At 43.1% G+C, this 24,346-nt stretch overlaps 1 protein-coding gene across 1 annotated transcript in view; it reads left to right on the plus strand.

Moving 5' to 3' along the window:
- Nucleotides 1–3,068: 3,068 nt before the first annotated feature.
- MAML3 (mastermind like transcriptional coactivator 3) overlaps nucleotides 3,069–24,346 on the plus strand; it is an 89,865-nt gene continuing 68,587 nt past the window's right edge. The window contains exons 1-3 of the mRNA XM_017732643.1: nucleotides 3,069–3,147; nucleotides 5,754–5,833; nucleotides 9,659–11,143. Coding sequence (XP_017588132.1) covers nucleotides 3,069–3,147; nucleotides 5,754–5,833; nucleotides 9,659–11,143 — 1,644 coding nt within the window. The remainder of the gene's footprint in view (nucleotides 3,148–5,753; nucleotides 5,834–9,658; nucleotides 11,144–24,346) is intronic.

Raw genomic sequence — 24,346 nt, forward strand, 5'->3', positions numbered from 1 at the left:
GCCGAGTCTGAACCCTTGCACACAGTGGATGGAGATAGAGTCCCTGTGGTACACCTGAGAGGTATTTTAGGAAAGACTGTTTGGATTAATCCCACATCAGGCAAAGGCAAACCCATCCGTAGGATTGTCTTTTCAAGGACCCGGTTACACTTGGCAGGTAATGCAGAAAGATGGGGAAACCTGTTGTATACCAGGTGCGAACTGTGTGTAGGGTTTCATTGTATATATGTGTGTGTGTGTGTGTGTGTGTGTGTGTGTAGAGTTTAAGGACGGTATTGATTTGGGATGATGTAGATGGTAATAGAATAAGGGGTGGATAATGTCCTGGGTTGCAGTGTATTCTATTACCATCCTCATGAGCTGTTGAAATCAGGTGGGGCAGTGTTTCCTTGCCTTCTGCCCCCAGACTATCTTTCTGTTAATGGCCCATCAATGCCCTGCTGCATGACTCAGAGATAACTCCCTCCGGACCATCTTCTGTTAATGAGCCTCATCAACACTTGGCCTCATGACTCATCATCCCATTGTGAGATGCTCCACCCAGAGGGAGGAACCAAGCAAGCATTCCATCCTGGATATAATCTGAGATTCCGAACACCAGAGACAACCCTTTCCACTGGATTTCCAGAGGACAGGAGCTACATAGCCACCACTGAACCTTCCAAGGAAGAGCAGACCCTTCTACAGGATCACTGCTTCAACAGAACCACATCCACCACTTCAGGAGGACTGCAGCCACCATTCTACCAGACTGCTACCACCACCCTGACTAACAGGGTGTCAGGTTGTATCCTGACTCTGTCAGTTTGAACCAGGGTTTTCTTTTATTTTTTCCTTTTCTTTAATTTCCCTATTAAATTGTTATTCTGACTTGGTGCCTCCCACTGGTTCGTTTTCAAACTAGTACAGGGCCGAAGCAAGATTAAATTAGATGGATCTGAAGAGGAGTAGATCATACATACATGTAGATCATATACTTGGGCAGGAAGGCTCTTTGACAATGATAACAGCATTCCATCCATTAAATAATTTGTGCTCTTGTCGTGGTTTGACGCAGCTAAGCGTCAAGCACATGAAATCTGTTATTTTCATAAGGGGAAAATAAGAAAATATTGAGGAAAACTTGAGAGCTGCGAGGTAAAACAGGTTCAAACTGAAACAGTTGCTGTACAAAGAAAAAAAGTTTATTCCTAACAGAATTAAAAGTAAAAAGAAATAACAAAAAATTAAACCAAACCTCCCCTTTTTTCCAGCACTTCTCTCACTTATATTCAACTTGCACAAAGGATAACAGAACCTGGGGTTTTAGTCAGTGTTGCAATTCTTGAAAAGTCTCTCTTTTATGCTTAAGGAAAAAAGGGTTTCTTCTGCTTCATGTGGTTCCTAAACTGCCACCAACAGCAGACCCACCCAGAAAGAAACAATCTGCTCTGGTGTAAAAACATCTCTTCCATGAAAAATCTCAGTTCCTTCACACTGCCAAACATGGGCCATCACATGGGGTTATTAATCTTTTTAAGGATGAGTTATTTTGACCCGAACACAAAGGCCTTCTTCCCCACAAGTCTCTAAAAGCCTCTCACTGCTTTTATATAGCCTGGCATAGGCACTCCTCAGAGTCTTCACGGGCCACACATGAATTCTCCATCCCCCCATGTACTTCAAATGGATTAAAGAGACAAACAGATTGTGATATTACAGTTTCTTACCACGGCAGGCAAGAAAGTTTTTTTAAGCTACGCGCGAAAAACGCGGCACCGCCCTCTTTTCTCCGGTTGCCATTTTCAGCTTTGTCTCACATGACTCACTTTCTCTTTCTCTCTGGCTCTGAAACCACCATGCTGAAGAGTGTTCTTGTTCTGGCTTTACAGTGGAAGAAAGCCTTGCTCCCTCTGTGCTGCTGGCTGCATGGTGTCTTCCTCAGTTTAGCGCCAAGTGTGCTGGCTGCAGAAAGGAGGCTCCACTGGCTCCTGCTGGCTCCACCAGCTCCGCGTGGAGAGGAGAGGGACCCACCAGTCCCAAGAAGTCGCGCCAGATGGGTTTAGCTGTGTGGCAGACTATGGCTGGTTTTAGCTGCCTGTGGCTCTGGGATAGTTCCTCCCCCAGAGATCCAGGGTCCGTGCCGCGGCGTTGGGAAAAGGGGAAGGTAGCAGGGGGCCCGGCCTGGCCCAGCGGGGCCCGGAGGCTCCGAGGCCCCCCCACCTTCCGGCAGGCGAGCTGGGACAAAAGGCAATTCCCACCTTTCCACGCGGTTTAAATACGTAAATTGCGAGAAGCGTCATTAGTCTAAAAGACTGTCCATCAACTCAGGTTCAACTTTGCATCCAGGCACCATGACTTTTTACTCTCACTCTTCAGTGAGAAACCCTTTCTGTCTGACTGGCTAAAATGTGAGGAAGTAGGTTGGTTTTCTCCCTGTTAGCTCTTGCAGGTTTAACCAGTGCCTTGATCATCATTTTTCTATTACTGCGAGGTGTTTCGTTCTTCTGGTGACTGATGGCAAAAACAACAGTGATGACAAGAGTCCCCAGCAGCCCTTTGCAGCGTAAGGGGCAAAAGGTTGACCCCTTCCCTGGGGCAGAGGTTACTCTGTGAGCCTGCAGAGTTGTACAGGTTACTGGCTAGGTTGGCAGGATGAGATTTTACCAACTTCAGACAGATTTCACGTGAATTTCCTGCATATCTGAAACATTGCCCTGGCCAACAAGAGCTGGGCAGCCAGGCCTAGCGTGGAAGAGCACAGCATGTGCTTTAAATGAGCAGTTGTGCTCCAAAATCAATTTGCTACATCAGGCTTCATCCTGCGAGTTAGCAGGCATCAGTGCCATGCTTTCAGCAGCATGAGGAAATTCAAATAGTAGGGGAGTGATTGGATGCATGAAATACTTTCATTTGTGGGAAGTGGTGATATGTAACTCGCCTCCACTTTGCTTGGCTGCTTGTCTGAGGTCAGTTCCAACGGGTTTTTGAAACAGGTCCTGTGATCCCCACCACCTCTGCAGGACACTGGAGCAGGTGTCATTGGGAGGCCACTATGGAGCTGGTGGACTTAAAACACTGGTGACAAGATGTGGCTGTACCTCAGGCAGTGGCACTCTGGCAACACTGACTTTAGAATGGCAGTGTCAGAGGTGATACAGCAAGGAGGTGAGTGCAAAAAGTCTTTTCAAACGCTGAAGCTGAATTGCTGGCATGCAAATGGCAATGCTGATTATTCCTTACTGATCTCAGATGCTGTCTTGTCAAATCCACTTGCTTAGTGTCACTTCACGGCCACCCCTGGGACACTTCCTAAATTGTTGATAGGATTTGTGTGCAGCACAAGTTAAGTAGCAAACTTGACTCAGTCATCAGGTTGCAGGCTGGAGGCTGCTGAATTGGGGTGGTGTTTGGCAGAGCTCATGGTAAGTACTCCCTGTTGGAGGTAAAAAGTATCAAGATCTTTCTGGAGAAGCTCTAGCAGAAAAAGGGAGAAGAAAGGTGGGGCAAACTCAGGAACAGACACACTGATGGAAGGGAGAGTAGAAACCCTGGAGGAAGGGCCAAGACTTGAATTCATTTCATGGAAAGGAACTGAAGGTCATGATGACTGGTGGGCCAGACTCATGCAACATGAAGAACTGAAAAGAACAATTTTTAACAGAAAGAGTCACAGAAGAGCATGTGGAGAAGATGATAATTCTTGTTTTTTCTACACATGCATATTCTCTGTGGAAGAATTTCGGCATTGGCTAGTTTCTCTGCTTTTCCACAGGGAGCAAAGATAGCTCCAGAGCAGGGCATGTTCCAGCAGAGCTGGGGAGCCAAGTGGACCAGACCTCTCAGAGTTGTTGCCCTTGTATTGAAGTGGCTGGAGCTGCCCTAGGGAAAGTCAGTGGCTACATGTAGCTGGTACACAAAAACATCTGTAAAAGTGATATCAGCCTCATCTGGGGGCTCACAGAGGAGAGGTGGACCTGTGTTAGACCCTGTGAATCATGTCCAACTTCTATTGGCATAGAGAGAATTTAGCCTCTCTGCTTCCCCACCTCCCCCTGGTTTTTGTGTTGGGGTTTTTTTAAGAAGCAATGAAACGACTATTCTGCTGCCACAGCCCTAGTCACTCCCCATGGACGACTGGAACAGCCACCCACCAAAGGCAGCTCCACAGTGGAGGATGGGCTAGTGAGTGGCTCGGCTGTTGCTATAACAACAGTACCTCTGTCTCATTTCTTTTGAAAAATGAATTGCTGCTGGTGAGATGAAGCGGAGCAGCTTCTCCTCACAGATGAAAGCCCTGCCAACAGCCTCCACACAGTCTTGTTTATCTATTGGGTCTGTCACGGCATGTCCAAGAAGCTCTGCCGAGGATTTCAGGATGGGTTGGATTAGACTGTTCGGGTCAGTGTGCATTTGCGTGCACAGCTTCTGTCCCCCTGCCTCTCCTCCAACTGAAAGTGATTTAAAAAGTCAACGTGCCAAATTTGACCTTTTCTCACTCTGCAACTGGAGTTTCTCCAAAGGCATATAAAGAATCGAGAGTCCTGCTTCACCCTCTTTTGCTTTGGGGTAGAAAACCGCTGTGAAATGAAGATTCATCAGCCAAATATTTTGTGTGATTAAAGCTAAAGGCTTATGAAGCTGGCAAGGGGGTTGTTTTGTTTTAATATTTTCCTTTGATTTTAACATTTTCCTTTTTTTTTATGTGGCAACAGCCTTCTGTTCCTAGACATCAATCTCTCAGCTCCTGCTAATATCTTCGTGATGCATGCTGTAAAACATGCACAAACTGTGTATTTGTACTAGGAAGGAGAAGGAGGGTACTTTAAGAGATACTATTTTACTTCAGGGATTGTGTTTATAGAGGGAAGTGCTGAGGTTTTAGTCTAAGACACTGTGGAATCCTGGTGGTGGTAAACTGTTTGCCAGTATATGCTCAGTGTAGGATATCCAAACCATCCAAGAGTTAACGTGGTGATTGGGAATGAAATCAAGATATGAAAAGGAAAGTTTTCATTGAAATCATTTGAAAAGGGTATTTCTGTGTTGTACCTCAGAAAAAGAAGATACATCTATTGTTATGGCTCCCAACTCCTCCAAAATGCTGGAATCAAGGTGCTTCCCCACCTGCAAAGGTTGTACCCAGCATGTTGCCTTCAAACAAACCTTTCATGTTAAGTTTTTGTCTACCTACAGTTTTTCAATGAGCAAAAAAAGAAAATAAAAAGATTAGTGCCTGTTAACCTACCAAGTCCTAAAGTCTCTGAAGGAGAACAATGTGGAGGTACAAACTTAGAAGAGGTTTAATTTCTTTTTGCAACAAGGCACAACTTCTGTAAGCTTCATATTTGATAGAAAATAGTTTCCATGTCAAGCTGCTTTTTGTTGTAATGCATAATAAACATGTTTATTAATATTTATATACTGGGCCTGCTTTTACGTTCACTAAAGTCACTGTATATTTGTAGAGGGGGACATCCAAGTTCCAGCACATGATGAAACTTTAGGAACTGATATTTTTAGGGCTGGTTATTTGCCAGACTAGATAGATTCTTTTGGTGAACATTCATATACAAATAAGGTGATAGATTCAGGATAAAATAAACCTGAAAGCGTGAAACCATGTGAAAGCATATCACTCTTACCAGTATTTTGTCAAGGATTCATTCAAACTTGCAAAATGTATGGAGTCAGTTTGCTTGTATTCCTCAGGAGATAATTACTCTGACTACTCCCTGCCTTAAGACAACTTTTTTCCCATCTTTTCCTTATAGGAACTTTACTTCATGATGAGAAGCCTGCCACCAGGTCCCGTTCTTACTTTAACCCAGCATTTGGTCAATATGAACTTGGGGTAAAGGGCCACGACACATTTTGAACATTTCTTCAAATCCTGTTTTTGCCTGTGTATGCCCATTGAGTTTGGTCTTGAGTCACTTGCTGTTTGGTGAATGTTTTTCTGATGTGGCAATAGTGACTCTGTAGTGAGATGGCTTAGGAGTTGAAATGGGTGATTTCAGCTGTAAATTGTGTGAGTGGCCCATTAGCGCAATATTTAAATATGCTATTTTAACCCATTATATCAACTGACCACCTGCACTTGAGGCCAGCTCATGCTTTTTCTTTTCTTGCCCTGGAGCTGTGCTGCTGTGCCATTACCGCATCTGTACCATCCTTTCCTGTCTCCAGGGTCTGATCCAGGGTTATACAAAGATCAGTGGAACAAACTCAACTGTAGGATTCTGCAGCACGGCAGATACACAACTCAAAAAGCAGCAGAGAGCTGTAATGTCACACACACTGGTGTTCAGCTTAACATGGGTTTTTAGGGTAGGGAGGGAGCAGAGGTGAGACCTATACCATAAGTCCCCTTGTGGGATCTGATTTTGATCCTTCACACTAGTCTTGGGTGTTGACTTCCTTTCCACATGGCTGCTAACTGGCACAGATTGAGGCAATTACCACCTCTGGGCAAGCACCCAGAGCTCTGCTGCTGTGGCACAGAGCTGAGAAGGTGGTCCTTTCCTGCAGGGCTCTGCGCTCTGCAGCCTAGTGGGTTCCTGCAGACTATGGCTGATAAACCTGTCTATGCCAGGCATTAATCCAGAGAGAGTGGCACAGTGTGCATTCCCACCTGCATCTGCAGAGCTCATGGGGACAAGAGCTGCTGCAGGTGGGAGAGGAGTGGTAACACAGTGACAGGGACTTGATAGGGAGGCCCAAAATATGCTCACAGCCTTCCTGACCTCCACATTGCTGCAGGCTGGTTCCTCATCACAGCCTGCAACACAGGGAGAGGAACTTCGTATGCAAACCACTGGCTGGGCTGTTCCCTCATCTCCAGAAACTGGGGAGGGGAGAGTCTCAGGGTGCACAGAGGCAGTGCTGCACAGGCATAAATGCACAGAATGGTCTAAGTTGGAAGGGACCTTAAAAATCATCTAATTCCAACCTCCTTGCCATAGGCGGGGACCCCTTCCACTAGACCAGGTTGCTCAGAGCCTCATCCAGGCTGGCCTTGAACACTTCCAGGGACGGGACATCCACAGCTTCTCTAAGCAACCTGTGCCAGTGCCTCACCATCCTCACAGGGAAGAATTTCTTCCTAATATCTAAACCCACACTCTATCAGTTTGAAGCCATTCCCCCTTATCCTATCACTTGGAGATAGTCCTTCTCCAGCTTTCTTGTGTGCCCTTTGGGAATTGGAAGGTGCTATAAAGATCTGCCCAGGACTTTCTCATCTCCAAGATCAACATCCACAACTCTCCAAATTCAGAGTTTTAAGAGCAGACACCAGAGGAAGAGATCAGCCATGTGGCAGAGGCTGTGGTCACCACTCGGCTGGTCTGTGTGGCACCACAGAAGCCAAGAAGTGGAGGAATTTCTGCCTGTGGGAGCTTGGCACATGCTGGCTTTGTGCAAGGCAGAACAGGCAGCAAAGTCTCAGTCACTTATGCCAACAGTGACCCACTGGCGACTCTTATTCACATGTTAATTGATTTCCTACATTAAAAAACTGTTCTGCTCCAGTGCAAATCAAAGAATTGATGGTCTGCTTAGACCCACAGCCTTGCCTTTCTGCTTGGTTCTCTGCAGAAGAGCAGCCTCACCAGTAGCTTGGTGACCTCCTTGCCATAGGCGGGGGGACCCTCCACTAGACCAGGTTGCTCAGAGCCTCATCCAGGCTGGCCTTGAACACTTCCAGGGACGGGACATCCACAGCTTCTCTAAGCAACCTGTGCCAGTGCCTCACCATCCTCACAGGGAAGAATTTCTTCCTAATATCTAAACCCACACTCTATCAGTTTGAAGCCATTCCCCCTTATCCTATCACTTGGAGATAGTCCTTCTCCAGCTTTCTTGTGTGCCCTTTGGGAATTGGAAGGTGCTATAAAGATCTGCCCAGGACTTTCTCATCTCCAAGATCAACATCCACAACTCTCCAAATTCAGAGTTTTAAGAGCAGACACCAGAGGAAGAGATCAGCCATGTGGCAGAGGCTGTGGTCACCACTCGGCTGGTCTGTGTGGCACCACAGAAGCCAAGAAGTGGAGGAATTTCTGCCTGTGGGAGCTTGGCACATGCTGGCTTTGTGCAAGGCAGAACAGGCAGCAAAGTCTCAGTCACTTATGCCAACAGTGACCCACTGGCGACTCTTATTCACATGTTAATTGATTTCCTACATTAAAAAACTGTTCTGCTCCAGTGCAAATCAAAGAATTGATGGTCTGCTTAGACCCACAGCCTTGCCTTTCTGCTTGGTTCTCTGCAGAAGAGCAGCCTCACCAGTAGCTTGGTGTCCCATGCATGCTCAGCTGTGGCTGGAGCAAAGCCTGTGCCAGCCACATCCCTCTGCATTGTGTGCTGAAACAGGCCACGCTGGCCTGAGGGGCAGGAGGAGGGCACAGCCTTCCCAGAACCACTCCCTCCAAATCCTGAGCAAGATATGGATTTGCTTGCCTGTCTTATACATGGGATGAAAGGGGAACCAGTCCTCTGGGATGGGAGAAATAAATGGGATCTGGATTGTGAAAAGAAAGAAGGTTGAGGACCTCTAGGTTAGGGAAGGGGTGGGAGCTTCGTATCTGGGACTTTCCTACCAGTAAGAATACTTTAAAAATTGATAAAATCTTTCAGTATTTTGTCTTCTATTGTTCTAGTATCAAGGATGCAAGTGTGTCCTGAAGGCATTTGCTAGAGCTGTGACCTCTTTGCTTCCTCTCCTCCCCACTATTGTTTTTTGCCTTAGCTGAAGAGAGATGCTTTTTTTAGCCTGGTACGTAAGTGAAGGACTCAACTTGGGTGTGAGTGGGGAGGACTGTACCTTGTTACAGTTCTTTGCTATGCTTCTTTAACCTGACTTAAAGCTGATGTTAACACATTATATTTTATAAAATTCTTATATTCCAATTTATTTGCTTTTCTTGAGACTTATCTTGCTATTATTTCTGTTAGCTATTTACATTTTATGTTAGCTCCTAGCACACAGCTGATTTCCTTTTTTTTTCATTATTTGATTGAGTTAATGTTATGCAAAGTGCCTTCTATTTTCTAGGGTGGATATATTTTTTCCTCCCTTAAAAGTGATTCTCAATATGTTAGCCAAGAACAGAGGGCTAATCAAATGAAACTATATTAAAAATGTTTTTTGTCAACAACACATTTCAATATAAGTAGTCAATCAATTGTATTGCAGTTATATTTAAAGAAGCTTCTAGAAACTTCCAACAAAAAGAATTTCAGAGGGAAAAGTAAATTTTAGTGATTCCTTTTTTCTTTTTTTGTTCCAATTTAAGAGTCCTCACTGTGTTAGGCACACTGCTTAAATCTCATCCCTGTATTAGGCACTAACAAGCTGAATTAGTCAACTTGCTCCCTAAATTTCTTGGAAGTTAGCACAGACTTGGCTTGGAAAGCACAGACTTATTTTACGGTTCTGCTTTCCTAGTCAAGGGAAGGTTTGGTTTGGGGCAGGGGGAGGTGTTTGGTTGTTTGAGTTTTTTTATACTGTGTTTTCAAATTGATCAAGCATAAGAATGAAATCAGAGGAACTTCCTAATCAGTTTTAAAACTTACTGTCACTGGCTTGATGAGGAGTATCTTGTCACAGTGCCCATGAGCACTTTTTTTGCATCTGCAAATGGTTAATTTTTTCTTTCCTCTTATTTTCTTTAAGCTTCAAGAGACAGTCAAAAGGAAGTTGGAAGGCACACGTTCACCTCTCAATGGAGAACAGCAGAACGGAGTTTGTGATGGGAACTTTTCTCCGACCAGCAAGCGGACACGAAAGGATGTGTCAAGCATTGAGGCAATCAACAGCTTGCCCATTAATTTGCCTTTGCCTGCTGTTTCTCCTCTTCACCAGCTTGACATGAAAGCTTCTCTGCCCCTGCAGAACAGTGGAAGTCACAGGAGTGGTCTAGAAGGCTTGGGTGAAAATGGTGGGCTTTCCGAGATAAAGCTCCCTGTTAATGGCTGCAATGAGCTGGATGATAGTTTTAACATCCTGCAGAACAAGGAACTAAAGCAAGAGCCTTTGGATGACTCCAGCTGCATAGACACTTCTGAAACATCTCTTTCAAATCAGAACAAGCTCTTCTCAGACATTAACCTAAATGATCAGGAGTGGCAGGAGCTCATAGATGAGCTGGCGAACACTGTCCCAGAAGATGATATACAGGATTTGTTCAATGAAGACTTTGAAGAGAAGAAGGAGCCCGAATTTCCCAGGCCTGCCACAGAGACCCAGGAGAGTGCAAGCGTAAAAAGCGATCCATCCCATTCTCCATTTGCTCATGTCCCATTAGGGTCTCCCCAGGTCAGACCATCTTCTTCTGGTCCTCCATTTTCCAACATCTCCACAGCCTCCAGCATTGCTTCTGCATCCAGCGCACCACCGGCCCCAGTCCGTGCTGGATCACCAGCAAACTGTATTGCCCAGTCCCCTCAGACTCCCAGCCAGGCCCACACTCCCGGACAGATGCAGGCACGCTCTGGAAATGGCTTCCTGATGAACCCAGCATCTGCTGTTGCAGGATCGGGGCCTGGGCCAGTGTCCCTGCCGAGCGCTGACCTGTCCCCAGCTGAGCAGCTCAAGCAGATGGCAGCCCAGCAGCAGCAAAGAGCCAAGCTCATGCAGCAGAAGCAGCAACAGCATCCAAATCAGCCCTCAAGCTGGTCACCGGTGGGGCCTCCATCTAGCCCCTACGGAGGACCCTTCAGTGCAGACAAACCAAATAGTCCAATGATGTACTCTCAAGCCTTTAGCAACCAAAACCCAGTAGTGCCTCCTATGGCAAACAATCCCCAGAAGACCACAATTAATAACTACCTCCCTCAAAATCACATGAACATGATCAGTCAGCAGCCAAATAACTTGGTCACAAACTCCTTGAGCAAACAGCCCAATATGCTTTCTTATGGCAACACCAAACCTCTGACCCATTTCAATACTGAACTGAGTCAGAGGATGACCTCACCAATGGCAAATCCTGGGAAGAACCCCATGATGCCATACATCCAGCAGCAGCAATCCCAGCAGCCACAGATGCCAGCTCAGATGGCACACCTGAGCGAGGAGCAAAAACGCATGCTCATCATGAAGCAGAAAGGAATGATAAATCAGCCCATGGCATATACAACACTCCCTGCCCTTGGTCAGGTAAGTGTGAGTGCACGACAACGAGAGGCCAATACAAAGGCTTAGTACCTCTTTGTCCAGTCTCCTTCACTCACCTCCTCTTTCTCCTGGAAAGCATGGAATATCATTGCAGATGCTTCTTGGATTTTTCACATGGTATTGGAGCATGATCATTTTAAGAAACAACTGAAATTACGTTGCATTATACTTTAGACCTGTTGTTAATTCACTGCTCTTTCCTGTGCTTCCTCTGATGAGTGTGTAGGGCCACTCTGGGAAATTTTGGGTCAGAAATCACTTCTCCTTGGAGGGTTTGTTTCCTTTTTTTTTCATAATGCAAGACTTGATGGTTGTGGATCCCAAACCACTGCATGGCTTAGTTTCCCACAGTGCAGTTAGCATTGTAACAAAAAGATGGAGTGGTTGGTCCTTTCTTCTTGGGGTAGAGATCAAGCCAGCTTTAAACAGCATTTTTGGCATTTTGGCTCTGGGAACAAAGGATGAACATTTTGGGTGCCTTTGGTTTTGACTGGAAAGAGTAAGAACAACAGAATGCTTTTAGTGGTGCTTGGACCATGATGATGAGATGAGATGGTTTATTCTGGGACTTTCAAGCAGTCTTTAGCAACCCAAAGTGTTTTGTCTTTCAGCAAGAGGCTAAAGCCATTTGGCTTCAATGCTTTGGCATCACTGCCTCACGTGTATTCCACGCTAAGCTACGGTGCAGCAGTTGCCAGACTTGGGGAATGCTTTGTAATGAGTTAATAACCAGTTTGAATAGTGGTTACATCAATGCCCTGTCGCCTCCTGGGTCAGCAGGGTATTCTTAATTGTGCAGCTCCTGTAAAGATCTGGCCACTGGTGTGATGGAAAGGTTCAAGAACAAATTTTCTAAATGTTGTTTTGAGAGTTTAAAAATTATTAAAGTTAGTAATCAATTACCAAAGTAGGTAGAGTTTAAAAATGGATTAAAGTTAATAATCAATTCCCAAAGTAGGCGATACCTTCACAGAAGTTACATGCCACCAAAACATGTCAAGAAGTCTGATATACACTAATAGTGTATAATACACGAATAGAATTGTTAGTTGATCATTTTAGCATAACAGCTTTTCACCAAATTAGCTGTTTCCACACCACCTACAAGGAATACTTAATTCTGAGCATGGTTTAACTGTGACTCACACTGTAATGCATGTAGAAATACAGCAAAATTTGTCATTCCTTCAACTTGTGGAGTTTGGGGATCAACCAATAAGGAGGAGTAGGAGCTTTACCAGGTCAGAGGACATCACATGTTATTTAAAATTAATTGCAAAACAAAAAGAAATGTTCATCTGCCTCCTGGTTTTGGTTCAGGATGTATGGTGACAGCTCAAAGCTTTTTATTTTTACATTAATTCTGCTTGCCTATTGCATTAGACACAGGTGATCTAAAGCCTCTTCTCTTTGGGAAGGCTTATCTAGAGAACTACTGCAATAATGACATGGAACTCAGACTGTAATTGGAGCTACAGATTTGTTGGTTTGTAACTGAGAGGCAGAGGATGCTTGGTCATGCTGTCTAATGCTTTATTGTTTCTTTCTTTTGCTCTTGTCAAATCTGTTGAACTCAAAGACCCATCAAACAGTTGAGAGGATGAACTGCCTGTGTGAAAGAGTTAATGCCACCTTCTCTATTTCATGAGTCAAGAAATTCATGTTAGTATCTCTCTGCAATTCCCCAATATGAATGTGTAGTCAAGGTTTCATATATCTAATCTCACTCAGTTCCTCTTTTTTTTTTAATATAGGAAAAACTAGATATTTGGATACAACTAGACATTCTTCCATAAACAAGTCCAGATATTAAGTCATTTCTGTGGCATACAAAGAAGAAACTTAAGGCAGAGCCATACTTTGTTATATTTTATGTGCAATTCACATTTATTGATCCATCCAGGATGAGGGAGTTCTTGCTTTGGTGTAGATGTCAAAAGGCCCCTTTACTACTTGTGGAACCCACTTGCCTACACTGAAGGGATTTTTTTGTGAGAAAGGTTGAAACAATAAGTTTCTAACTGTAATTTCTTCCTTCTTTCTCTCCTGCTTCCCTGAAAAGCATTTTCCTGTGGAAAATTAGAAAGCTTATTATTGTGAGATGCGCTTGATGGAACTTACTGTTTTTGCAAAAGTGGTAAAATGTTGATATTGTTAAGTTAAACCCAGACTGATGCAGATTATCTGCTTACTATGTGGTCACAGATGAAAAACAAGAATATTGCACTCTTCAGTTTGAAATACATTTCTGAATGTAAAGTGAATGTATCTTTCTGTCAGTTTATAGTTTCTACTATAAACTATAGTTTTGGGGTTTGATGGAGATTTGTAAAAGTGTATGTTTGTGTTAAATAATCACAGTGATTTAACAAATTGTATTTAAGAGGAAAAAGAATCTACCTATTGCATCTAGTTAGCAGTGACCATATACTTCTGTCAAGTTACTCTTACAAGGGCATATTTGAGAACCAAAAGCTGATTTAGACATCATCAGAAAGGCTTCCTCTCTTTACAAGAGTAGGCTTTGGGCTTGTGTCCTGGGCATGCTGAGCATCACTGCCTACTCTTGTAAAGAGAGGAAGCCTTTCTGTTCAATATGTGCATGAGTGGTTGGACAGGTGGAGTGCTAAATTAGCAACCTAGCTAGCAGAACTAGTATCCAGCAGAAGTAGGATTTCTCTAAAGGCTCTCTGCACTGTGGGTATTGAGACTCTTCCTGTCAGATGTGTTAGTCCTTTGCTTTTCTGTGGAGATCCAGGACTGGTACTGGCACTACAGTTGTAGCCCTCTACACACTGTTGCTGAACAACCCATGTGCCCTGAACCATTAAGTCCTGTATCTTATTCTATACCTTGTTTCTCTTCAAAGGGGCATTGGATGGGGTGTTTTTGCATGAAGCAGATACTGGTTTGGATTTTTGAGGCAGGGATTTTTCCAGGGGTGGCCTGAAGGTAATTTTAATGGGATTTTTTTCTGGAACTGAGTGTTAAAACCATAGGCAGACCCTGACCCATCTATATCCAGCAAAACTCATGGTCGTTCCTGACTCGTCTACCTTATCAAGACTCTGTCCTACTAATATTCCCTCATGCCTGACTGTTCTCTACTTGGTCCAACTCGTACTTAGAATTCCCTGCTCTTTACCTTGCTCCATGTACCCTGATCTGCCCTAAACCCAATTGTCACAGGTGTTGCCCTTTTTTGCTCTTGCTTCTTCTGGGTGGTTCTTCCATTTTTGCTTAGGTGGAGTTTATAGGCTAATCCAGCAAGTAGATTTTCACAGGGATGCTAACTTAATAGGTATTTGAGGGGTAGAGGTCCTCTTCTCTTCTGGCTCTCAAGTGATAATAAAAGAAATCAGTTCCACACCAAGATGCAGAAGTGACTTTGTTTAGACTTTTTATACGATTTTAGAAATGAAAGGAAGAAAGCCTGAACCCACCTCCTTTTCAAAAATTACACTGTTGTTTTACCTAAAATGTTCCATTAAGTTTTTGAGATGTATGCAAGGTTTTATGGGAGGCACTTTTTTCTCTTTTTCCTCAAACCAAAAAGTAATTTCAAACTGAGAAAAATAAAAACGTTTTCTTTGGGAAATTTAAGAATAATTAATTATGCCCTTTCTTGGTTCCAGCTGTTCAATACAAATGCATAATGGTAAGAGAAAAAAGCAGCCCAATGGAAAAAAAGTTGGAGGGCTGAGGCAGAATTTGATGTTTGGAGCCAAGTGTGTGAGGGCAAGTAATGAGAGGTCAAAACAAAACAGAATTCTCCATGGGTGTAAGAAAAATAAAACTAGACTGCAGCTCTTTGCCTGCATGGGACTGTGAGGATGCCACAATTATTGCCTATTGAAACCACTGCTTATATTGTTAAAATTGTACGGATGTGAATGAAGGAGAAAAATGACACCATCCTGCAAGCATATCTTCACATTTAATTATCTGTCCTTTGTTTTAATCTTACACATTCAAGAGGTATCATCGGCTCAGTCTGGTTTTGCATGCCAAAGATAAAGGGAGAGACCTGTGTCTGAGAACATTTCCAAAACATAATCATTGTTGTCCTTTAGAAGTGAAAAGGTGTGTTTCTCTCCGGAATTGTAAAAGAGATTTTGCACTTTTTTGAAGGTTATCTTTGGGACAGTGGGAAAAAGAGATTGTTCCTGTTCTGGAATTTGGCCTTTTTTAAAAGCCTGCCTGAAAGTAAAGACGAAAGACAGATTTGTATTCACTCCATGAAAGTGTGACAGAGACACAACTGTCTTACCAGATTTTAGGAGAGACAGGCTGGAATGGAAATAAGGAGACAGTGAGGATCATTTGCTGAGCTGCCTATAGAGCTGTAGTGAATGCCTACATGAATGAATATGTCTATGTTATATTTGACTTGTAGACACTGCTTTCCGCAAAAGCTTTGACTTAGAGTTTAGATGCAGCGCCTGCCTTTTACAAAAGTCCAAATGTGCTCCCTAGAAATCAGTCTCTGGTAGACTTTTAAGGACAGGTGGGTTAACAAAATTTGCTTGGATGGATTCTGACCATTTTACCAGGCAATTTGTGAACATAGCCTAGCCTTCTTACCATGCCTGCTGTCATCTGTCCATTGTGTTGGGAAGGAGGCCATGTTAGCATAAATCACTAGAAACAAATATTGGATAGCATTTGGCTAAGATCTCCATGGCATAATCCTAAAACCCAATTTTGTTGGTGTTTCCTCATTTTGTGACCTGTGGGTGTGTACTTATTAATGTAATACAAACTTTGTTCATTTCATATGGCAGTGTTTTTCTTCAAATTTTTTTCCCCAGCCTAAACCTTGCAAAATCAAAGTATAAGAACATTGCTCCCATGCCCCAACTAAACCACTCATCCTATTGTAAGGAAATGGGAACAGACTGCTCAGGAAAGTGATTGATTCACCATCCCTGGGGGTATTTAAGAGACATGCACATGTGGCCCTTAGGGCTGTGGTTTAGTGGTGAACTTGGCAGTGTTGGGTTAAAGGCTGAACTCGGTGATGTTAGAGGTCTTTTCCAGCCTAAATAACCCTATGATTCTATTAAATTATTTGGTGAAACCTACTGTCCTGAAACCATGCTGACCAGTATTCACTGTTAAATCCTCCAAGTCATTGCTGGTAGAGAGCTGAAACCAGTTGTTCCATTGTCTTGCTAGAGAGTGTGTCTGGTCTTTTCCACTTTAAAAAACACAGTTGTAGTGGTAAATCTTTGATTCCTAGAAACTTCTCCATTTGTTTAAGATTTATAAAAATACATTGTTGAGTTATTTTCTTCTTATCTAGTTTCTTGAAGACTTACAGTGTGTATTATTCACATCTGTAAAGAAAATGTCCTACGTTATTTTTAGATGCAGATAATTTGTATTACTGACTGCACAAAGTGTATATTAAATGTCCCCTATACTTTTTTTTTAGACTTTTCCTTTCTACATGACCTAGATTGCTATGTAAAATGCAGTTTGTCCTGTTAGTTAGCAAGGTCCAATAGTTTAATGATTCGATGTGTGCCAATCAACTCTCCTTCAGTTTTATGCACTACAATTGCAGTTGTGAAGCACTGTGGTTTTGAAATGTCTATAGCCAGTAGCAGCATATTTTTACATAGAGGGCTACCCTTTCCTTGGGGGCTTTTTGTGCCATTTTTTCCTGAAAGCGCAAGTTAGCATCATTCATTTTAGCTTTCCAGTCCCATGACCTGTTCCACCTGCTTTCAGCAATAGCAGCCATAACCAACTTCTTATTGTCCCCGGGCCTTTGTAACTCTTCATGCTCATTGTTTATTGCAAACCAGCACCTGTCCTGTTTTCACACAGATAGTGAGTTCAGCTCATGAGTTAGATTTTGTTATTTTCCATTTTTATTTTGAGAGAAGACTCATTCCAAAGACAAAGAGTAAGTTTCCCATCCTTGAGAGTACTTTGTCTATTTAGCCTTTAGTGCCTCACTACTGGTTGCCAGAGCTTGCAGAGCACTTGTCTGAGCATTTTGGTTTGACTTGTTCAGATACCTTTTTCTCCAGTCTGGGATCTTGCATGACCAAACCATGATGCAGATTGAATCCTAGCTTGCACTTAGATAATATTTAAGTTTTAGATTTGTCCCTGTGTAAATTTTGTAAGTCCATATATCCTTAGCTTTACCTTTTCTTGGATTGTAGACATTTAGAATACTTCTTGCCCCTATATTTATTCATTTCCCTTCCACAATTTCTGAGCTTGCCAATTTGCTTCTCAACATCTCAAAAATATTAATCAGACCTTAATTTTACAGGAATGTATATTCCTGTGTTTAAATTCATAAATATAGAAGTCTGAATGTCTAAAAAACAGTCAACTCATGCCTCATAACACTGCTGGTTGGAAATATTCAGAAATTCTAAAATTGCTTTAAGATCATGAGCTCATAAAATTAATACATATTGGGGATAAGGTAGTAGTTATCTTCCTGTTTTCTGAACTCCTAGGATTCTTGACTTCCAGCTGTTCTGTATCCATCTGGGACAGGAGTTTGCTTTTTAGAGTAAAGCTGTGATTCTCCCTTCCCCTTTTGGCTTTAGAATATGAAAGTGAAGGGAAAACATGTGAAATTATGAATCTTACAGTGGCATTATAAGATAATGTAATACTGGGGATTTCCCTTACCCCCATTCCAATCCAACCTGTTCTTTTACCCAACTGTACCATCAAGGTTCTGGTGCAACTCCAGACCTCTTTCTTGGAAGCTTCCCTTTGGTTGTACTTGTATTTCTAAGGTGTCACATAGTCCTTTTTGAAAATACACGTCAAAAAAAGGAAATTACATTGTTTCCAAGTTACAGTCCATACTGAATACACAGGTGAAGTAATTGCTCAACGTGTACCAAAATTCCTTCATCTGCCACCAACAAGAAGGCTGTGAGTGCAGTGGATTTACTGGACCTTGTAGTTTGCAGCAGTGATAAAATCAGCAGCAGCTCCTGGCCAGATTTAACAGTACAGATCCAGGGCCAAGAAGGTCTCTCTACTTCATCTCTTTTTCAGAGGGGCAGGGAAGATCTCTTCTTCCTTCTCTGCCCAATCTTCCAGGTCTCAGGCTAACCAGTGAGATTGGTGGTCGGCTTTCCCTTGCTGGTAGTGGGAGTCAAGCAAGTCTTGCAACTCATTTTGGAAAAGAACAGGCCTTGCTGGAAAGGCCAAGGAAAAGCTTTGCAGTTGTCCACCCATTTTCTCTGGCACTGTTTTGGATCTGAACACATTCAGACCTATCTTATTTCCACAGAATAACCACTTAAAGGGGAGTGGGTGAGGGTCCTTATAATTTCTAAAGATCTGAATACAAATAATTAAATAAATAAATGTTTAGCCTTCATCAATCATATAACAATGAACTTTAGATTACTGAGATCTGGGCCCTTACTGCTCTCTGTACTGATTATAAGAGATGAAACAAACTGCCTCCTTTCAGGCTCCATTTCCACCCTCAGCGGCATTTCTAAGCCTCAGTGTCATTTCATGTATCTCTGCCGACATTAGATTTAAAATTGCCTTTTGACTATCCTGTTCTGCAGGAAACAAACTGTTAGCAAATCCCTTTGCTAAGAAAGCCTCTTCTGGGTAGTCCGGGAGTTTATTTTTCAGTTTAAGCATAGTCTCATTGTCTTTCCCACCCTTTGTAAAGAGAACAAGAGACTGGATTAAAAATTAACTTTTTCCATCTCTTTTTGCATCTCCCTCCAAAGTAGGGGCATATACAAGCTGAGATTTAATTAAAAGCAAACTTGATATTTAATTTTTTCAGTAGTATTTCAAGAAGAGTTTAATTGTACATATAGAAATATTCTTGCAGCAATAATTATTCTTGAACAAGCAGTATTCTCCCCTGTGCTCTCTTTACTGTGTGAAGGATGGACTGTCTTTGCTGCTTAACTCAGTTAAGTAGGTTTCATGCAGTTTCAGCTCCACCGTGATCACCCAGCCTGCTCTGCCATGGACCTCCTTTTCTTCCCCTGCATTCTCCCTCTGCTCTGTTTTCTCTGTGTCAAGGAGCTTGCAGCAAAGAAAACTATCAAATAATCAATCGATAAGGGTAAAGAATATAGGGTATCCTCTAATTTTTGAACTAGATTGTGATTATCTTAAAAGCAACCTCCATCCTGTTGTTATCTTTATTTTTCCTCAATCTTTTCCCTTTTTTTTTTTTTTTTTAAAACACGTGGGTGACTCCTTCCCTGCCCATGGCTGTATACTTGGGTAAATGGAAGAAGAGACATCCTCGGAGGAGGAAGGGGGGGGAAATTATGAAAGTCAGCATGGGGTCCTCCTCCCCCCACAGGACTGTTTGCTGACTCCCCATACTGTACACATCCTCCTTTTCTGTCTCCTGCAATACCTCCTCTTTCCTGTTAGTAGGCTAGCTAGGAATGGCATTGGTTTTTGTGGGGGGCAGGCCAGAAGGGCTGGTGCACACAGAGAGCTAGCCTAGGGAACAGGGGAAACTGCAGAGTTCCTCTCCCCATGTACCAATCACCAGTTACCAGTGTAATCGGGAAACGGGTTCCTTTGCAAATGGGGGAATACATGGCAATCCTTTCCCAACTTCTCCTTCAGGCAGTCCTGTACACCTGATCAAGCTGTTAAAAAAACCAACATTGTGAGGGAAGAAAATCTAGGTATTTCTGCTGTGATGGAGCTTTGTGGAGGGTATCAGAGCCACATGTCGGAAGAGGCAGTGCCCACCTCAGAGGTGTTGCAGCTAATTAAAGATTACACACAGTGACAGCTTCATTTTGGGTAGCATTGTGAAGAGCACTGAAAATCAGAAATGCCACAACTGGAATGTCCACAATTACCTGTGCTGCTCTGTAAGGTGCAAGAAATGGCAGAAGAGAAAGAAAGACACAGAGAGAAGTCTGGGAGACTAAGCACTGCCAAAAAGAGAAAATCCCCTCTCTGTTGTAATCCCTGTGTTCCTTAAACGTCCTCCCTCCACTCCCCTGCCCCAGGAACATTTTGATGGCACTGAAAGAGGCTGTTTGTCCCAGAAGCATGAATACATCTCATGTCTTTTGCTTGAGGAGGACATCAGTAAGTACTGACTAATGTTCTAGCTAGGAACTTAGGACCAAGTAAGTCTCGTATTTTCAAAGGAAAAGTAATAGTCCCATTTTTAGGGGCTCATTTTTGTTTACCTTTGTTTACTGCAGTTCATGAGTGTAGCTCAGGAGTGTTCCGAACTTGTGAGCAAATGTCATTGTGTTTTGTGGAGTTACATGTGGAGCCCAACAGCCCTTTATAAACTTGTGTTTAGATACTCCTTTGTGGCTAGTATAACTTTTTGGCTTTTTGGACATATAATACCAGGAGCTTTTCTGTCCCTTCTCTAAAGCAATGTGACTTACAGCCTGGTTGTGCCTCAGCAGAGGGCTTGACCACCTGATCCCAGAGCAGCAATACCAGGAGCAGTGTCAGCATCCATTCAAAGCTTTGAGCTCAGCTTCTACCTAACCTGTGTCTGTGTGAAGGAGTGCTCTCTGATAATCACTCTGTGCTCTTTGGATGGCTAGAATGTTCCAGCTCAGCAGCAATGTGTACCTTTCACTTCTGAATTCCTATTTTGTCTTTCATTTTATCTATGTGGATCCTATTTCTGGTGCTTTCCAAATAATTTCTAAATATTCAAGCCTAATGCTACCTAGAAGCAGTATGTTATCAGCATGTGTGTTCCCTCCAGAAAGATTTCCTAATGCTGCAACATGTATGTGTCCTTAATAGGAACACTTAATACTTCTTGAAAGGCTGTCCCAGTAAGTGGTTAAGTGCAGGTTTGGAGTCCTGTGCTCAGGAGGTTCTGCCAAATCCCAGCTGATGCATCTAATTTGCTAAAGAACGTGGCTTCTGCTCTCTCAGCAAAGATTTCATTCCTCATGGGCAGTGGGGAACTTGCCCTCTTTATGTTAATGTTCACCAGCTTAGTGTTGTCTGAGACAGCCAAATTTGTTAATAAGAAGAGGAACTGGTCTGTTGGTCTCTATGTACTTTGCTCTGTTGTTGCTTTCTGAAGTCCTCCCATCCTGTACTCAGCCCCTTTTTCATGTGTGAGAGGAACATTTTGTATGCATTAGCCTGCAAGCATATCTTACACATTGGGACAAAACCACCCATTCTGTGGCAACACATCTTCTTCCAAACAGGTGCTTCCTCATTTACACCCGGTGGGAGCTTGTTAGCAGCTCTTCCTCGACTGTTAATAGAAGAGCTGCCTAGAGAGGGTCAAGTATCTCATAAGAAAGCAAACCCGAGTTTGGCAAAACGTGTTTCCTCTGTCTCCTTTTCACTTCTGTTTCACATTTGGGCAGCATTAAAGCCGATTACTCACTCCAGAAGCTTTGTCTTTGGCTGCTCATGCTAGCACCCTTCTGTAGAATCTGTTCTGCCAGGTCCCTCACTTCTGGTTAAAATCTGCTGGTTTGAAAAACAGGTAAACCTATAAGATGCCTTTTGTTTGCTTATGTTGTTTGGAGAAACTAGAGAAAAGTCAGTGTCTTTAAAAAACAGAAAGAAAAATAATTTGAAAGTGTCTACCTAGAGAGTGTGTAAGGTCCATCCTGAGATGACTCCTCCTTTTGTGACATGATATTCCTTCAAGAGTAAACATTCTCAAAGGAATCTGAATTTTAAATTCATTTTTGTACATGATATTGCCTAGAGAAAGCAAGATTCCTGAGACTGCTCAACATGCACTTTCCAGGGAATTATTTTTCCAGTGTGTACTTCTTTCCCTCTGAATTCAGCAGGTTGGGGAGGTTTGGGGTTTTTTTTCCCTCTTGTTTTTCGGTTTTAATCTGTCCTATATTTTTTGTCTGCTCCTTTTCTCTCTCCCTCTACTCCATGATCCATTTTTCTTTCTCTCCCTCTAAGTTCCCTGCTCAAGTGTACCTCCTGTTTCCTCTCATCCAGCTTTTCGCTCTCTGTTTCCCCTCCTTACCCATTTAATAGCACAGGACCTTGTTTTGGTATTGCCACAGTTCACAGGAAATTACTGCTGACACCATGGCTTTCTGTGGTCTGTATACCTCTGGAAGATGGAAATAGTATTAAATACTTGTTGCCATATTAAATGGTTTTTTAACCAGTCATGGGACAGATGAAGGACTGGGGAATCTCAGCTATAGTCTTACTCATGTAGTAGCAACATCCATGAGAGAAATTTGGCCTCCCCACCTGCAGTCTGACCACTAATCCATCTCAACTAGAATTTTAGTATTCCAAACTATGGAAATGCTTCACTGGATCAAGATTATTTGTAGTTTTCCCTTATCACAAATGGCTAAAACAAAACTAAAAATGTAGGAATTTTCTATTGTTAAGTTGCCAGGGACATACACACTTAGAGGATTTGTCTATGGCAGGAGAATGCAGTAAATTAGGGTTACAAACCCTTGCAGACTTACAGATGGAAAAGCAATTTTAAGTGATTTTTTTGGGAGAGTGACTTTTAAGCCCTTCATATCATGTGAAACTGGTCCCATCACTTGAAGACAGCTTCATTGTTCCCACAGACACATGCATAGAACAGAAATATTTAAAACCTTTTAAGACATTTCTGGAGTAGTTACTATGTGTATCACAAACTACACAATGCCCATGGGTGTACAGTAAAATTTAGTGTATGCGGTCACTCTGAAGATGGATTCACCTTATTCATCTGACTACATGGGGGTTGCTAGTCCAGGATCAAGGAGAATCATTTCTGTGTTTGTCCAAGCACCTGCTCACATCCCCTAGGTAAAAGACAATACAATGGGGAAACTGTATGTACCAAAAATTTTGTGTCTGAAGCAGGTAAAGCTCTGGATGTCAGTGGGAGATGTCAGAGATCTCTCACCATGACACAAGAGAAGTCACCAGCTGTGCTGCTCTGGAAATTTCCCTTTCCACTTACCCATTCCTGTACCTGGTTTGCAAACAGCACAGGGATTACATCCCCAGTCCTTCCCAAGGTGCAGACAGGAGTGAAAACTGCTATCAAAATAAAAAAGCCAGGTTACATAAGGGGTGGGCTGTTTTCCAAGGGCCCTGCTGAAAGGGACATGGGTCCATTTACCCTTCGAGCAGGCACCCTTGCTCGAAGCCTGCTTTGGCTGGGGATGGACAGCGTGTCAGATGCACTGCAAACCTGGGATTTTTGTGCTAATGGAGCAGTGGAAAAGGCCCCAGCTTGGCAATAACTGGGGGTCAGGGAGGGGGAAAACCATGGGTACCAGTGCAGTCCTTCAGGAGAAAGCAGACTGTGAAAAGAACAGGGCCCCTAAGCCCTTCTGCCTTTCAGTAAAAGCTGCACTGCTCATACCACGCATGTCAATCCTGCATTGCTGTCAGCAAGATGTTTCCCACTGCAGCTGGCCAGGGAAAGCTGAATAAACGCCAACAGAACCCTTACGCCTTATTATCCACTCACCTGTCTGGAGCATCCTTCTTGCCTTCTCTGCTTCCCAACTACTTGGCAAGCCTTGTGCCAGAGAGGGTGCACGCTCTTTGGCTTCTGGGCAGCACAGGTCAGAGTAGAGTGGAAATGTCAGGGCTGTAACTTAAGCAGAACTTCCAGCATTGTGCTTCCTATAGCAGACAGCAGCTGTGGAGTGGCCAGCACAGACTGGGAGCTCTCCTGGGTGCACTCTGGCACCTTTGGCTCTTTCACCCAAAGGCAGCTGATGTGTCTGCTTTGCTCTGCTTCTGTCTAGGCTCTCTGCTATAATACAATGTACTGGGTCAAAAAACCCAAAACATTCATGTCAGTATATAGGGTAGTTTATTCATGCTCCTGAGCATCACATTCCTCTGTAAAAAGCAAGGACTTTTGGAAAATCCTAATGGGTAAGTCTGAAAACAGGTACTGGAGAGGACACTGAATGGCAGGGCATTGTTGTTTGTTTTTCTTTTAAGGTGGTCTTTTATCACCTCTCAGATTTCTCGAAGAAAATAACATGGGTCATTGTGATTGATTTTCAGTTAATTGAGAATACGTGGTGTCTCTCTCTCTCCTCCATTTTTCTTATCTATTCCACCACTTTTATTTTCCTATTAATAGACCCTGCTTTGCCTTTTCAACTTAGTGAGAGATTTCTCACCTACACAACCTCAATGGGAGCACTTATGTAAGGACTGCACAGTCTGCCCCTGTGCATC

The sequence above is a fragment of the Corvus brachyrhynchos genome, unplaced genomic scaffold, assembly GCF_000691975.1.
Source record: "Corvus brachyrhynchos isolate BGI_N302 unplaced genomic scaffold, ASM69197v1 scaffold444, whole genome shotgun sequence".
NCBI classification, from domain to species: domain Eukaryota; kingdom Metazoa; phylum Chordata; class Aves; order Passeriformes; family Corvidae; genus Corvus; species Corvus brachyrhynchos.